A 17,184-nucleotide genomic window follows, 5' to 3' on the forward strand; every position below is an offset into this window, starting at 1 on the left:
CTCTCTCTTGACAGTTGCGGTCCAAATTAGGGGCATCTTCCTAATCCTTGACTCCTGGTATCTGCCAACCCCCTAACTGAAGGGAGACGTGGAGCTTCCCAGGAGGAGGGGCTGCTGCGAGACCCCCTCCCGCCGGCTAGGGGCTCACCGTGGGGGGCCTCCACCTACCCCGGGGTCGGGTCTCGGCGGTGGGGCCATGGAGGGAACCGGCAACCGCGCGCCGGTCAGGCCCCGCCCGCGAAGGTGGCGCGTTGTCCGGCCCGCCCCGGCCAGCCTGTCGCGCCGCGGGCCGCAGTGGCGGTGGGGACCAGGCGTCGCGGGACGCAGCATGCGGAGCGGGTGGCGGCCGCGCTGCGGGCGCTGGGGGTGAGGCGTCGCGTTGCATAAGCGGGATGGCGGGGGGGGGGAGGGGAGGGGGCGGAGGAAGGCGGGACCCCCCCTCCCCTGCCGCAGGCCGGTCCGTGGGCCGGTCTCGGTGTCCCGGGCGGGGCGGGGCGCGCGGCGGCGCCGGGGCCGCTTCCCCATTCTCCCCATTCGCCCGAGAGCCATGGAGGCGCTGAGGGAGTCCGTGCTCCACTTGGCTTTGCAGATGTCGACCTACAAGCGGGCCACGCTGGACGAGGAGGACCTGGTGGACTCGCTGTCCGAGGGTGAAGTGTACCCAAACGGCTTGCAGGTAGGAGCCCTGGCCGGCTGCGAGCCCCCAGGCAGCCGGGCATGCGCGCTGCTCCTCCCCCGCCCCCACCCTGCCAGCCCGAGAGGGGGCCGTGCCAGGCTGGCACGGCTCAGGGCAGCTCTGGGCTCCTTGGGGGAAGATGCCTTTCCAGGGCAGAAGTGCCTCCAAGGCACTGGGCTCCCTCCACCTGGGTCCCCTCCCCAGCTCTGACTGTCCCTCAGTCCTCCTGCCACCTGCCGATGGGACTACAGCCCCTTGGCAGAGTTGAAGCGCCCTGTAGAACTGAACTGGACCAGTTACCTTTCACAGGAAAGGCAGTCCCTGGGTGCTGAGGGACTTGCCCAGGGTCACACTGTCCAATAATGGCAGAGTTTAAAACTGTCCCAGTTTTAATGTGGAAAGCCCTGTGTCCCTGGAAACTTCTCAGTGCTGGGCAAACCAGGCTGGTTGGTCACCCTGTCTGGTAGGCATGGCCCCCTTCTTCCACTTTCCCCCAATACCTGAATTTTCTGCAAGGAGGAACCCATCTTCTGGCCCCCTCTTTCCCTGCCCCCTTGCAGCCTACTCATGAAACCCAATTCCTCCTCTCCCCAGGGTCTGCCCCTGTGGGACTCAAACATGCCCACCACCTTCCTACTTTGTGGCAGAGCAGTGAGCATGGCTGCTTCCTGCTCTTCCCTCCCTGCAGGGCTGAGCTGGGACAGTGTTGAACAGGACCTCAGCCCTGTGGTGGGGTTTGGACCCAGGCAGGTGAGTGGGAGCGAGTCAGAAGTGTCAGGGACGCTCAGGGAGGCCCTTGATCTAGCTCCTGAGAAACCAGCCCAGGGAGAGGAGCAGGGCATCTCAGTCCAGGAGAACTTCTGCCAGGTTGACCAAGGGAAGCATTGGGGAACATGTTGGGGCCACCCAGTGAACTGACACCAAATCACAGTTCATCCAGAGAGCAAGCTTAGGGTGCTTGGAAATGCAGGTTGCCAGGCCCAGCCCTACTCAGGTATACCTCTTAGAAGCTGGAATAATAATACCAGTAAAGGAAAACAGCACTGATGGAGTCCTTCCTCCAGGCTAGGTAAGTAGCCCAGGGAGATCCGAACTCAACTCCAAGTGGTCTGCCCACTGGGATATGGCACCGTTACCTATATCATCCCACTTAACTTTCAGGACCACGCCTATGAGCTGTTGGGATTGCTGTTCCCACTTACAGATAAGGAAACAGGGCCTGAATGGGGATACAACCCGCCTTAGGTCTCAGAGCTAGAAATCTGGGAGGGAGATCAGCACAGTCTGTCTAGAACCTCTTCCCTGGGACCCTTCTTGAGAGGCTAAATCCAGCAGGAAATTAGATTTCTGTGGCAGGCACTTTTCCCTTCACAAATCAAAACAGAATCTAATCAGCAATCTTTTGGGTGTCATCTTGCACAGAAGGTTCTAAATATATCAGCACAAAAGCATTTCAGAATTCACAACAAAATAATAGGCCATGTTGTCATCACCATAACATAACAGTAGCGCACATGGGGATAGCCTTTTTCAGGTCACAAAATGTGTTCATCTGCCTCCGGGGCTGCCTGGCAGAGTGGAAGCAGCCCAGTCTCCAAAGCTGGGGTCCCCAGTGTGAATTCTGACTCTGCTGATGGTCTTAGGTGAGCTGCTTAACCACTGAAAGCACAATTCCCTCGTCTGTAAAATGGGATTTAGAGAAAGTAAATGTAATGCCTCTTATGGGGCCTGCTAGGATTATTGTTGTTTTTATGACCTGTGAGGTCAGGGCCCCATGGCTATGTTACAGATGATGAAGCTGAATCTCCGAGAGGTTGGGGACACTCCTGAGGTCACAGAGCTATCATGTGTTTTGGAGTGCAGTGTTGCTGTCCCTACACCAATCTGCCACACTGGGTGCATTGCCTACTTTTTATACAGGCAAAGCCAGAAAGGTTGCCCCAAGGACTTGGGGCATTTCTGTGGGTACCCGATCCGGCTTCCCTTGAGCCACCATGACTTCCCCAAAGCAAGTATGAACGAGCCAATGCTTGAATCGAGAACTTGTTCACCTCAACTTATGAAGCCAAGTTTTCTACTAATTTTGTGTTTAATCATTGGAGTTTTTCCCTCCCAATATAAAGACTTTACATGCTTATTTGTGAAAGAAAAAATAGTCAAGTATAAAAAAAAAAGATTTAAAAAGAAATAGTAATCCCAGCACTTGGAGATAACCCCTTCTGGTTTTCCACATTTGCACACGTATATTTATAAACATAATTGAGCTCACTCTAAGTACACAATGTTGTGCTATGCTTGTTTCATTTAATGCCCCTTCATGAGCATTTTTCCTGTTGTTTAAAAACTCCCCAAACATGCTGTCATTAAAAATTATAATGCCTCGGGGTGCCTGGCTGGCTCAGTCAGTAGAGCATGTGACTCCTGATCTTGGAGTCGTGAGTTTGAGCACCATGTTGGGCGTAGAGGTTACCTAAATAAATAAATAAATACATAAATACATAAGTAAACGTAAAAAAAAATAGTGCTTCACGGTACCAGTATATAAAAGTATATGTACTCAATATGCTAAGGTTGGCCAATAGGCCCAGTAACTAGCATTGTAGGTGACCATCCCTTAGCCCTTTGGATAATTTCCTATGAGCTGATGCTGGAAACACAACTGCTCCTTCGAATTTAAGATTTTTAAAATGTCCCCCATCCCCTCCTCCCCAATCTCCCTCTTTGACGGGCAAGTATAAAAATAAGCTACTTGATTTTTCATGATTTTGAAGCCCGTTGGTTTTTTAGTATATTTTTTAAAGGTTTTATTTATTTATTTGTGAGAGGGAGAGAGAGAGAGCACAAGCAGGGGGAGCGGCAGAGGGAGAAGGAGAAGCAGACTCCCCGCTGAGCAGGGAGCCCGATGCGGCACTCGATCCCAGGACCCCAGGATCATGACCTGAGCCGAAGGCAGATGCTTAACTGACTGAGCCACCCAGGCGCCCTGGGGTTAATATTATTAATCGACAGTTGTTACAAAGATTGAAATGAGGCTGTATAAGTGAAAGCCTTGTGCACAGTGCACAGAAAATGGATTTCTTTGCTGTTGGGATTGTTACCATGACTCACCAGGCGGGAGGTCTCAGCGATGCCCTAAATATAACCACCTTGCTCTCGGGAGCCTCTGCTGTGCTCAGACCAGCTGCCTGCCCCCCACCCCACACCCCAGCACACACCATTTTGGTGGCTCAAAGGGAATCGGCTAAAGTGATACCCGCAGCCTAAGCTGGGGAGCAGGCTGCCATGACTGCTACCAAAGCCTTTGAAACTCATCCTTTTGCTTGTAGAAAATCAATTTCTTCAAGAGAAAGGAAAACTGAGATATTTCATTCTTACTGGTGATTTTTCTCATCCCCCGACCCCATGCCACACACAGGGCTGTCCTTCGAGGGTGATTTCAGGGACAAGCCTACTTAGTACTTTAAAAAGACCTCTGTGCTCACCAGGAGTCCACCTGTTTGAGCCTTATCATACTCCTGGCTTTCTAGTTCTTCTAGAATCTGAGACGGTCAGACCTGGGATGGTCAGACCTCATCTAGCTTCCTCATTTTAAAGATGGGAGATTGAGGCCCAGAGGCGGCCCAGCAACACACACAGACACACACACATGCACACACACAACACATGGGGTCTTGAAAGTTCAAGGCTGACCTTTAACCTCCCTTTTCCCATGTCATGGGCAGCTGGGTGTTCCTTCTGGGAAACAGAGCTGGAAAGCGCTTCTTCTAAATACTAGACTTTGGTTCCTGTGTGGATGGCAGGAGTCCCTCCCCCATAGTGGGCACTCGTGTAAGCTGTTACAGGTCATTGGAAGAGAGTCAGGCATGGGGGGCTGGGAGACGGGTAGGACTCAAGGAGGAGGTGGGGAGGACAGGAAGACATAGTTTTGCTCTGGGCTGGCCCCAGTGGCCTCAGCTGGAAATCCACTCTTATAAAACCTTTGCTGGAAGAAACTCCCCCAACCTAACCCCTTCGTGGTAGCTGGGTGCTGCCCTGGGCTGGGCTGTCATGGTCTGTCTGCTCTGAGAGGCTGACTTGAAGCAGGCAGCCTGGTCACCCTGCCAGCCCTCGTCGGGTGACCAGGCTTTTGGGTTGCAGGGGGTGGGCTCCCTGCCAAACCCTTGGCCAGACTGACTCCTGTTTGCCTCTCTACGCAGCCCAGGTCGCTGGGGGCCCTGGTGGTGGCTCAGCAAGAACCTCTGCCTCCCTTCCCGACCCCTTGCTTCCTCTGAACCCCAGGCTTTGCCCCGCTCCCCACCCCTTCTCCTGCTGGCTTGTCTCCTGGGCCCCAGGCAGCCGTGTCCCATGTCCCGTCCTTGCCTGCAGAACTCGTTCTTGCTGTAAGCCTAGGTGAGCCAAGCACTCACTTCTGTAACCAAATATTTATCCCTCATTAGGGCTTTGTTCCCTTGGCTGTGGAAGCTCTGGGAACCCCTAGGTTGGACAGCTCAACTGTTTCTCTCTCTCTCTCTCTCTCTCTTTCTTTCTTTGGCTTTGTCGATGTCTCTCTTCCTTTGTCTCTCGCTCCACCGCTCTCTTTTGAGGGCATCCTTTTCCTTCGGTCTCATTCTCTGTCTGCCTCACGTGAAGATAAATGGGATATTAAGCCCACCCGTGAGCTGAGCGTTTACAGTAATTCTCAGCTCCATCTCCTGAGCGTCAGCTCTGCTCCTTGGCTGATGGCCACTCCTAGTTACCTCTCCTGAGACAGAGTGGGCTGCCTGCCACTAATCCTCTCACCCTCCAAGCCACTGCAGACCAGTCTCTGGTGATCAACACGCTCTCGTTTCCAAAAGGGAAGAGAAAGCGCCCATGTCCTCCCCTTGCTGTGACCTCAGCTCGCTGGATGCTCTGAAGGAGGCAGGGCAGGGAGCACAGGGCTCAGAGAGAAGGGCCTCGCAGCCTGGCCCCATCCGCTGCACCAGGAATTGGATGACTTCTCCTGGAAAGGCCTCTGGGGGGGCCTTCTCCTGCCCCAGGGGGATGCCTCTGAATTCCTTCTGCCCTCAGAGAGGAGGCTTGTCAAGAAACCAGCAGGCCCTCAGCCAGTCAGCACGAGTTGAGCAAAGAACATTACAAAGGTTAAAAACCCCATTTTCAAATTCTGTTTGCCATTTCTTCCTGGAACTGAATTTCTAATTTAATTCGGACTTAATTCTGATTCGCTTTTGCATTGAACACCACTGTTTGCTTGACACTAAACAATGAGGCTCAGCTCAACTTTCTGCTGCTTGGAGGCAGCGTGGCCATGGGGCTGAGGCTGAGGGTTCTGGAGAGAGATGGGTTTTCTCACTGATCCCCCTCCTCCCCCACTTCCTGGAGCTGATACTGGTGCCTACTCTTTAGGACGTTGTGAAGATAGAATGGCATCATCCAGCAGCAAAATGGAATTAATGCGACGCCAGGCACGTAGAAAGCACTCGGGCGTTAGCTACCTTTATTCCTCCTTTTTCCTTCCCTCTGTTCCTCCTCTCATTGTCTCCCTTCCCTTCCTTTTCCCTCCCTTTCACCTGACTCCCCGCACCCTGGTGGTGCTCCCTCTGCAGATGCAGATGCAGACCATGAGGTGTGCCTGCTTCCCCAGGCCTGCCGGCTGTGCTCCCTGGCTTCCGAGAGCCAGGACCAGGCGGAGGGGTGCCTCGTAAACTGAGCCCCCCCCCCCGTCTCTTTCCCTGTCACCCCCCTCCCCCTGTGCTGGGCCATGAGGGCCCTCAGGAGGCAGCCAGTGAGGCAGGCCAGGGCCAGGGTGGCAGGAAGAGGGAAATGTTAGTGCTTGCTTCACATCCTCTGGGACTCCTCCGAAAGGCAGTTCCCAAGGGGAACTGTGTGAGAAAATGGATGCCGAGGAAAAAGCCCTTTATAAACCTGCCAGCACTGGGAACATGTTAGCACCGCCCTAGGCTGACTCTGCACCAGGCCCTCCCGGCCCAGAGTTTTAAAAACTCCACGGCAGTGGCATGCTTAGAAGCTTCGTGGCTCACTTTTTTTTTTTTCCGCCTCATTTCTCACATTTTTAAAACCATTCTTCAGAAAGGGGTTTTGGGCGGTGGCAGCCTTCCTTTTACCTGACATAGCTGTTTGGGTCTCGGAGCCGCCTGGCCCTCCTCGGAAATATGACTAGGCCCCAAGCTCCTTTTGTTGGTTTTAGAACACAGTTTTTTTTCCCACAAAAAGTTCTCGTGTTCCCCTTTCTCTGGTGCTGCAATTCCTAGTCATTTCCTGCCCAGAAATTACGCGGTGGTGACCATGAGGCTGCGTGGCGCCCTTCCCTGAGGTGACCAACCTCAGATCCCCACGTGTCAGCGTGAGGCTCCCTGAGGGCTGTGACCTGGCTCCCGGGGACAGGCACCCCCTCAGCTTTGGGAGGGGCACTTGCAGGTCAGAGTCTGAGTTTCCTCATCTCCCCTGGCAGCTGTGGGTCACCACCCTGCATGCCCACACCCCAACAAGCCTTATTCCCTGCACCTTGGTCTTTCCAAAGGGGCAAGTCCAATCTGTGTCATCCCAGGCCTCCAGAAGAAGTGCACATTCTTTAAAGGGGCTAAAGGGCCCCTTAGGATCTAGACCTTTCCCCCTCTCCCCTTTCCTTCCCCATTCACCTGGCCAGCTCCTACTTGTTCCTCAGGACCCAGCGCAGGCATCCCCATCTCCAGGAAGCCTTCCCTGACTGGACCCCACCCCACCCTCCACCCCAGTCTGTTTCTTTATCTGCCTTCCTTGCTGGACTGTGAGCAGCGGAAAGCAAGGGAATCTGTCTTCCTCTCGGTATTTCCAACATGGTGGCACATGACCACAGTGTCACTGAGCCGAGCCCCACCTTCAGGGACCCCTCCTGTCCTGCGGCCCAGGCTTTTGCAGGAAGCACCTCTTGCAACGGAGGGGAGCCCCGAACTGGCCTCGGGTGTGAAGGCCTGGGCTGAGGGCTCTAAGTGCCGTTGGCCAGTATGTCCCTCCTCAGCCCCGAGGGCCCCACCACGCCCTCTACTTCCTCTCATTGTGCCTCCCTTCCTGTTTAGCTAGACTGTTGGGCTGGGGACATTTTTCCTCCCTTTGAGGACCTGCCTGAATGGAGCGCTCTCTCCATAGCATCTCCCCTGACATCTCCCAGACGCCCGTCTCTGATCGCTTGGTGGGCTCCAGAATCAACAGACTTGGGTTCAAATCCCAGCTCTCCCCATTTAGCTGTGTGACGAGAGGCAGGGGCCTCACCTCTGTGAACTTGTTTCCTCATCTGTAAAAGAAAACTAATAACATGGCCCTCATGGGACCGTGAGGGTGTAATGAGCAAAGGATGTCCGCACTCTTGGGAAGTAGGAGCTGTGGCTAACATCCTGGCCTGCTGGTGTGGGGGCTCTGAGAACAGCCCAGCTGGACGCTCACTGGATGCCTGCAAGTCCAAACATCCTGTTCTTTTTTGAACTCCTTACTGGAGAAACAGGGAAAAGCTGTTCTTTATTTCCCTTCTGCCCATATCGGGTAACACAAAAAACACAAGTCCGGCTGGGTCGAGTTGCTTGAGTCTGGTGTTTAGGAGCTAATCCGAGCTGCTGAGCAGGGTGGCAGTTCCTTTCCTGGATTAGGACCGATTCTGTGGGAACCAGACCACCCCTGAGGCAGGAAGGCGGCCCTGATGGCTCCCCGGGGCCTGGGCTTGCCGCGGAGCCCCTTGCTCCTGGGGAAGGGGGGCCCTGGGCTCACGTCCTCCCCACCCCTCCTGCCCCCTTCCCTGCAGGTGAACTTCCGCAGCCCCCGGAGTGGCCAGAGGTGCTGGGCTGCGCGGACCCAGGTGGAGAAGCGGCTGGTGGTGCTGGTGGCGCTTCTGGCGGCAGGACTGGTGGCCTGCTTGGCAGCACTGGGCGTTCAATACCGGACAAGTAGGTGCCTCTGTGTTTCGTCTTGGGCTTGGCTCACTGCTGCCCTCGGCTCTGTCCACCTGGGCCAGAGGGCTTCCCTGCTCAAGCCGGGGCTGGCCTCCAGGGCCAAGGAGAGAGCGAGGTCCAGATGGCTCGGTGCCGAGGTGGACTGAGACATGGGAGCTGGACAGTGTGGGTGGTATAGAGGTTTGGGACATGAGTCCAAACAAACCCTGGCCCAGCAGTTTATAGTCTGTGTGACCTCGGACAAGTCACTTCATCTCCCAGAGCCTCTGTCTTCTCCTCCTGTGAATGGAGAAAATGGTGCCCAATTTGGGGCTGGCCCTGAGGATTAGAGATAATGTCTGTCACGTAGCTGGAGCCTCCTAGGACTTCTTGAATCTTAGCTCTGGGTGCTCTTATTGTGAGGAGGTGAGCTGGTGAGACTCACAGTCTGGCACCGTCCACCATCCTTAGTTCCAACAAAATAACAATAATAGCTTCCGTTTACTTAATACTTTCCATGGACCAAATACCACACCTCTTCTTTACAAACATAATCTTGTTTCCTCCTCACAGCAACCCTATGAGGTGTGGTTACTTCTGACCCCATTTTGCATCTGAGGAAGCTGAGGCCGCAAGTCTAGGTGACTTGCTCAAGGTTATGTGGCTGGTGCACGAGGGAGGGGGCAGCTGGATTGCAATGCCTTTGTCATGGTGGTGCCCCTGTGTGTTAGAACTCCCAGAAGAGCAGTCTTGCCATGGCCTAGCTGGCCTCCATGTGCCTCATCTGTACACGTTGTAATCACATCTCTGGGTCTGGCCTTGTTTAGCAGTATGATGGGGCCCGGCCAGTTCTGCTGTTGGTGTCTGAGGCTGGCTGTCTGTGTCTGGCTGGGAGTATCCAGCCAAGTACCTCATGTAGAGCTGATGTTCAGTAAGCACTTGTGGACCTGGAAAGGGCAGAGCCAAGTTAAACAACAAGGATGGGGGGTCCGGCCAATTCCAGGATCTCTCACACCCTTGTGCCCCAACATCTAGCTTTCCGATGGCAGGTGGCCCATCTGGTGGAGCAGCCTCTGGGGCCTTTGCTCAGGGTCCAACCCCACCAACTCGGTCACCTGGTCACTCATCCCATCCGAGAGATTATGACCCTTCCCATGATCCCAGGCTTCGCCGAGCCTTCCCCACTGTAAAGTCGCTGGCCTGCATGGGTGGCCATGCTAGACTCGGAGGGGGAAGGAGTTTGAGGGCCTGGAGAGAGGGCAGGACCTCCCCTTAGTCATCCTTACGTCCGCCTGTGTCAGTGTTGCTCCAACAGCCAGTGTTGCTCTGAGCCTGCCCCGGGAGCTCCCGGAAACCAGAAGGGAGCCCCCAAGCGCTGAATCCTGTGCTCGTGCCCACAGCGGGGGGTGGGGAAGCGCAGGGAGCAGCCTTCCTTTGGCCTCTTATCATCCCGGCCCCCTCTGGGCTGCAGGAGATGTTTCCCTAGCCTGGACCGGGATGAAAGGAACTCTCCCCGCCCCCCCCCCCGGGTGACCCTGGGCCGAAGATCTCATGAGCCCTGAGCCAATCCGTGTGTCTTCATTGGCTGCCTTGGCCTGGGACAGCAGTGGCCACCCCAGAAACTGACAGTAACCTCATGACTGTCAGCAGGTGCTGACATTGGCCATACCTGAGCAGACCTCAGGCTAGTCAAAGCACATTCTCCGATGATTCTGAAAGACCCGTCTCAAAGTATTGTCTGGGCCCCTAAATACATATTTGCCTACTTTCCCACTGACCCCCTTTCCAGAGACTTGCAGGCGCTTTACAGACAGCAGCAGTAAAACACACAGATTCTCCCAGAAAATATTCTTAAGTGTCTTACTCAGTGTTGGGGCCCAGCACCATGCAGACGAGCATCTGTGAGCTAGATTTTGGCTGTTCCTGCTTCTCGACTGGTCATGCACATCCTCAAAGGAAGAAATATTTTCTGCCTCTGCAGGTGGTGACCAAGTGCTGGACAAAGCTCATTTCATTCACTCATTCATTCAGCACACACATACTGGACCGCTGCTAGGTGCCAAGTACAATGCTGGGCAAAGGAAATAGAAATGCAAGTAAGGTGCTGGCCCTACCCTCAAGCTCACGTTCCAGTCGGGGAGGGAGACAGGGAGACAGCCACGACACAGCATACTCTGCCCTCAGAGAGCACACAGCCAGGCAGCCAACTGAGGGGCCCAGCGAGGAATGAGGGTCTGGGAAAGTTTCCCTGAGGAGTTGGAGCCTGGGCCGAGTTTTGAAGGTGTTGACCTCCATGTTGATGAGGGGGGCTTGGAAACAGGCAATTGATCAAATATGTGTTAAGTCCCTGCTGGGTCAGGAATAGCTGGTAAAGGATTTACAAAGCACTAAGCGGTTAAACAGCCAAGCATTGCTTAAGCACCACCTCGGTGCCTTGCCCTGTACCTAGCAGCTTGGGGGCTTAGTGACCCATCAGGCCTCTCAGGAGGCTGGTTTCTTGTTTTGTTTTTAAATCCCAGTCCCCTTATGATAACCTCAAAAATCAATCAATCCAAATCCCTCCCTGTCTCACGCGCACACACGCTGTTTCTGACAGGCCTTGTTCCCTGAACACAACCCTCTTGCAGTCTGTCTCCAGGCATTCCCAACAGCCAGGGTTTGGTCAAGCCCAACTTCCTGCAGTTTTTGGTATAAAAACAATAGGTATTCTTTTCCCTTCCCAAATATGAAGTTCTCTCATAATAGTGAATAGGTTTTTTAAAGCTACACAGAAATTCTCTTCCCCCACCCTGAAGATTCTGGTACGTTTCCCCAGTTGGAGAGTGAGCCGTGCAGCTCCGCTTGAGATGGGCTCCTATGGAGATGCTTAAATGGCACCGCAGCCCTGCCAGTTCCTTTCCGTTTTCGAGCCTGCCAGCTCAGTAATTTGTGACTGTTGTACAGTCCACTCCAGACAAGTCATCCCCTCAAAGCTACCTCGGTTTTTGTGCTGCCATGAGGCTCCTCTAAGCCCTTCATCAGCCTGCCAGACGTTGTGCTCGTCATCCAATGTGAAAAAGCCCACAGGCCACCCCAGCCCGAGCTGGCGCCGTGTTCCCCTGCCAGAACCGTGCATCCTTTCCTGCTTTCTGAAGGTTGGCCTGGGGACGTTGGGCCCAGCCACGAAGGCGTCCGCCATCACTGTGACATCAGGCCCACTGTGCTTCCTCGCTTCTAGATGGGGAAACCGAGGCTCGGGGAGAGGAGGTCACCTGCCCAAGGCCCACAGCCGGAATCCGAAAGCTGGGATCTGAACCCAGGTCTAAGAGCCTCCAGCCCCTGCCCTGCCACACACCTCCCTGTGCAGTAGGGACGCTGAACTTGCCAGAAGGGCCACACCAGCCCCCGATGGGACCGGCAAAGTGAGGGAGAGGGAAAACAGGGAGAACCCGGCCTTGGAGTAGCTGCAGCAGGCCAGAGCTACTTCAGCCTCGGCTCTCCCACTTGGCCGTGTGGCCCGGCTCTGTTCATGCACAGAGCCTCCGTCTCCCCATCTTTAGCCTGGGCTTCACACCTGTATCTGATGTCTGCAGTGAGGCCTGAGTGAGATAGCAAATGTGAGTCAAGTCCCTCTTGTTGCCTACGTCAGCCGGGGCCCTGGCTGGGCCTGCGTTCCTAGTCACGAGGCTGGATCTCCCGCCACCTTGGGCTGGGGCCCCTGTCAAGGCTGTGCAATTTGGTTCCTTTGCTGGAGCCCACTGACCAACCCCAAGACAGGAGTCCGGCCCCTCTTCTTGCCTCTGGCCTTCCAAGAGCCCTCACTGCCTCTGCCCCATGTCCTGTGAGAACTGGCTCAGAGGAAGTGGATTCATGGGGGGTACTTGCAGTATTTGGCAGCCCTCCCCACTGCCCACCTGCACCAACTACCGGAATCCCTCCTCGGGGAGGCACCCGGCAGATGGGGCTGCCCGGGGCCCGCCTGTCATCACTGGGATAGCGCCTCTCCAGGCCCATAGGAGACAGAGTGGAGAGAGGATGGGACTCGTACCCCATTGGCCATTGAACAAGCTCCTTAGCTTCTCTGTGCCTCAGTTTCCTTGTATGTAAAAATGGCTTAAGCAAAATGGTCTGTTCAGTTTGTTTCATTTTTATTTCTTTGAGAGTCAGTGAGATAACACTCCTGCCCTGTACTCAGAGGGAATGATTTTTTATAGTTTCTTCTGTTCATTATAGGCTGTCCTTTGCCGTAAGTCCTGGCATCAAATTGTCTGCATCACCCATTTGTTATGGACTAAATACAGTCAGTTTATGTTTGCAGAATGACAGACATTTCTCCTCCAGTTGTTATTTAACTTTTCTTATAAAATGTCTGTCTCTCCAGCTAAATTATTAGCTCTTGAAGGAAAGGACTATGCCTTTTATATCCCTCACCCCCCCACACACACACATACACACAGTCACCACTCAGTAAAGAACCTGGAAGATACTCAGTTATTATTTTGTTGAATGAATGAATGCATGAACAAGTGAATGAATTTGTTGAGCATCAGGGAATAATAATAAAAAAAAAAAACGGTGAATATTTGTGGAAGGAAGGACTGATTAAGAGAAACACCTTGGTTCTGGGTACTTTTCAAGCCACAGAAAGGATTTTAGGCAGCTAAACAGAAGTCTTATTTTACAAGCCAGGAAATGGTAAATCTACTGAAATGGTTTCTCGGTAGAAGTCTAGCGACCATCCAGCTCCCGATCTGTTTGGTCAGGGCTGGGGCAGGGGCATGGCACCCCAGGCCACCCATACTATATTCCCACAGCCTTCTCCCTGCTCTTCACTGGCCTCTTGTCCTTGACCCCTGCCAGGAACCCCTGCGGTGTGCCTAAGTGAGGCCTGCGTCTCAGTGACCAGCTCCATCTTGAGTTCCATGGACCCCACGGTGGACCCCTGCCAGGACTTCTTCACCTACGCCTGTGGCGGCTGGATCAAAGCCAACCCTGTGCCTGATGGCCACTCACGCTGGGGGACCTTCAGCAACCTCTGGGAACACAACCAAGCCATCATCAAGCACCTCCTTGGTAAGCACCCCGCAGGGAGCCCTGTGAATGAGCCACAGAGGAGAGCAGCCAGCTGGACCCACCTGGTCAGGTCTGGTGAAGGGAATCGCTTGACAGAATGGGAAAACCAGAGGCTTTGGAGTAGGTGAACCCGTCAGTCATTGTGTGGCCCTGAGTAAGTTACTTGTCTCTGAGCCTCGGTCTCTATAAAAATGGGACTAATACACGGGGAAGCAAGGCACGACCTAGGGGGTGTAGTCAGTGGTGTTGTAGTTGCGTTGTGTGGTGACAGGCGCTCGTGGCACTCGCGGTGAGCACGGCACAGCATCTGGACTTGTGGAAGCACCGTGTGGTACCCCTGAAGCTAATATAATGTGCTGTGTCAACTATACGTCAGTTAAAAAAAATTTTTTTTCAATGGGACTACGACTACCCAACCTTGAGAGTTTTGAGAACTGTGAAGCACGCGTGTAAAGGGTTCGCACGGTGTGTGCAGCACAGGGAGGTACTAAGCCCTGGTCACTGTGGTCCTTGCTGCTGCGGCTTCAAGCTGTGGCCTAGTTTTGCCCGGCATGGACGGTGAGCTCTGAAAGTTGTGAACCAAGGGAATCAACGCTGAGCACACTTGATCAGATTTTAGGGTTGTGAGCAGATGAAAGTTGTAACAAGTTTATCGGAGGGTTGTCCCTTGCAGGCAGGAACATCCCATGGCCTCGCGGTGATTGGACTTGCACGATAAACCGTCTAAGTTCTTCTCTTTGCACCTTGTTAGGCCTTCGGCACTCTAGTTGACCTTGGTGTTGGTGGTTTTATCCTTAGATTAGAGCCCCATGTCTGTCTTGTTTGCAGGGTTATCCCTGGTTATTGTTTGTTGAATTAACACCTGCCCATTGGGGTCGTCCACCGCGTGAATTCACAATACCCACCACAACAAATAGATGTCCTGACTTGAGCCCCTCGGCAGCCAGGACCTTCTCCATCCCTCTCCTGCTGCCCTGGCCCCATCCTGGGACCCTAGACGCTGGGAGAGGCTAGATCATGAAAAGCCATCAGTGGCAGAACTTAGATTCAACAGATCCTTACTAAGTTTTTTAAAAAACCTGCAAGATACCCAAAAGTATGTAAAATGTATGAAGATACCCCAAAGGGGACAAATCTTCTCAAAGAGACAGAAACCTTCCTATGAGACAGGAAGAGATTCCAGTTTGACAATTGCGAATTTCAGGCAACTGTGTCTTTTAGAGGACAGTAGAAATGAGCAAACCAGGTTAGGCGACCTCTCCTTTCCGACCCCAGCCCCGGGTCCAGGAGCGGGAGGGGCATGGCTGCTGGGTAAGACCCATCCACCATGCTCTCTCTTCCCTGCAGCCTAGCCTGGGGCTAGTGTCCCTGAGGACCAGAGCTCAAGGGAGGGCTGTCCGGAAGAGCAAGGGCTCTGCCTGCTTTATGCTATCTAGGCACCTTTGAAAGGGGACACAGCCTTTCATTTCAGAACTAGAAGCTTCATGGGCAAATATGTCTGGGGTAGCCAGACTGGGACTCAGGGGTGTCCCTTCTCCAGCACCTGACGACCGCCGAGGGCTTGGCGCGGACCAACAACCAAAGCGGAAGGACAGTCCAAGTGGGATGACAAGGGCCGCCTGGGGGGCTCAGTGGGTTAGGCGTCCGCCTTCGGCTCGGGTCATGATCCCAGGGCGCTGGGATCGAGCCCCGCCTCGGGCTCCCTGCTCGGCGGGAAGCCTGCTTCTCCCTCTCCCACTCCCCCTGCTTGTGCTCTCTATCCCGCTGTCTCGCTCTCTGTCAAATAAATAAATAAATAAAATCTTTAAGAAATAAATAAATTAAATTAAATTTTGAAAAAAGGAGTAATGACAAGTAGGATGACAAGATGGGGCAGAGCCGCTCCTTCGGTCACCAGGGACCTGGGTTCACACCCCGCCTCTGCCACTTACTGTGTGATCTCAGGTCAGTGACATGACCCCTCAGGACCTCTCTCATCAGTACGATGGGTTCTGGGCCTCCTCCAGGTTATGAAAATAAAATGGGAAAAATGTATTTAAGGTGCGTTGCCTAGGCCTGGCGTATTGTGCCGGCAGCTGTGCATTCGAGGGTTATAGCTGTTGCTCACCTTTGACCTTTTGCAGCACTTCACAGTTTACAGAGCTTTTTGTGGATGTCATCCTATCTGATCCTGTAGGGCAGGAGCGAGGAAGGTATCGTTCGTCCCATTTGAGAGATGAGGACCCTGGGGTCCAGAGCCGTTCTCAAGACAGGCTAGCAGGTGGCACAGCTGGGACTTGTCTGACTCTGTCCGGGCCGTGTGTCCTTTCCCCTTCTCACACCACCTCCTTGAGATAGATGGGCACGTGTGGCCCCCCCGCCCACCCTGCCGGCAGCGTGGCGCCTGGGGATCTGAAGGAAAGACGGGAAGAAACTGATGTTTGTTGAGTGGCTGCTACTTGCCATGCTCTGTAGCAGGCTCTTTCTATCCACTGCCTCCTTGATCCTCACAACCTCCCTGGGACTTAGGAACTATTGTTCGCATGTTATAGGTAAGGAAACAGGCTCAGAGAAGTTAAGTGACTCTGCTGAGGAGACACTACCAGTCCTGAATGGAGGGGGGCTCCAGCCCTGGGGAGCAGTTAGCACTGAGAGGGGATGGAGAAGACAGGCAGACAGGCCCTCTAACTTTCCAGTTAGGCCCAGGACTGGCCCTTGTGTGTGGTGCCTCCAGATCCTGCTCCAACTAGGACCTTGGGTCTTTGCCAGGACTGAGTCCTTCCCCCTGACCCGCCCCCTGAGCTGGCCAGCTGGCAGGGCCCAGGAGGAGTGGGCTCCAGTCCTGGCCTCTGGCCTTACATCCATCCCGTCCCTGAGAGTCAAGGTATAGGTGGGAGCTGTGCTGAGCTGGGTGCAGAACAGCCAGAGCCATGCACTGGAGCCCCTGCCCCTGGGAGCACGGTCTGGTGGGAGCAGGAGGCCAGACTGCAGGGTTTTGAAGTCAGGCCGCCCTGGCATGCTAGCTTCTCACTCATGTAGCCTTGGACAAGTAACCTGGCTCCTCTCCAGCTTAGTTCCATTATCTATAAAACAGGGATAATAGTGCCATCAAATGCAAGGTTGCCATGAGTACCGGCCTGTATGTGCGAGGCCAGAGTGCTTAGCACAGAACCTGGCACCTAGTAGGGGCTCGGCAAAGCACAGCCACCCTGCTCGGTGTACTGAGTGAGCTCCAGCCCAGCCCTCTCCCTGACAAGCTGTGTGACTGCAGACAGACCACCCAGGCTCCTCAGCTCTTCGTCTCTAAGGTGGGAGTTAACTCAGAGCATTGAGGGGGATGTTCTAAGGATTAGTGAGGTGGTCGAAGAAAGCCTGATTATTGCTTATTTCTCATAGAGGCACTGATGTGGACCTAGTCATCAGGGAAGGAGGTAGAGCATATCCATGAGCACGCTAAGCTGTTTACTTGTATTATTTTATTGGAGCCATGGATGTATATCCCCATTGTACAGATAAGACTCACAGGAAGGAAGTGATGAGACTTAGCTGAGATTTAGCCCCAGAGCTGTGGGACCTCAA

General features: G+C 54.1%; 1 protein-coding gene across 4 annotated transcripts in view; it reads left to right on the forward strand.

Moving 5' to 3' along the window:
• Window positions 1–281: 281 nt before the first annotated feature.
• Window positions 282–17,184, forward strand: part of ECE1 (endothelin converting enzyme 1) — a 59,062-nt gene continuing 42,159 nt past the window's right edge. For 2 of the 4 annotated variants that reach the window (XR_003607228.2, XM_028090763.2), the window contains exons 1-4: window positions 515–676; window positions 1,271–1,426; window positions 8,448–8,589; window positions 13,414–13,626. Coding sequence is in view for 3 of the 4 variants with exons in the window: in XM_028090763.2 (XP_027946564.1) it covers window positions 548–676; window positions 1,271–1,426; window positions 8,448–8,589; window positions 13,414–13,626 (640 nt within the window). In the remaining variant the exon portion in view is untranslated. Of the gene's footprint in view, window positions 367–514; window positions 677–1,270; window positions 1,427–8,447; window positions 8,590–13,413; window positions 13,627–17,184 lie in introns of those variants that run through there. The other 2 variants (XM_028090767.1, XM_028090766.2) reach the window with 2 other exon arrangements.

This window comes from Eumetopias jubatus, unplaced genomic scaffold (assembly GCF_037043125.1).
Source record: "Eumetopias jubatus isolate StellerSeaLion01/CBP00866 unplaced genomic scaffold, mEumJub1_p1.0 scaffold_4, whole genome shotgun sequence".
Classification (NCBI taxonomy): Eukaryota; Metazoa; Chordata; class Mammalia; order Carnivora; family Otariidae; genus Eumetopias; species Eumetopias jubatus.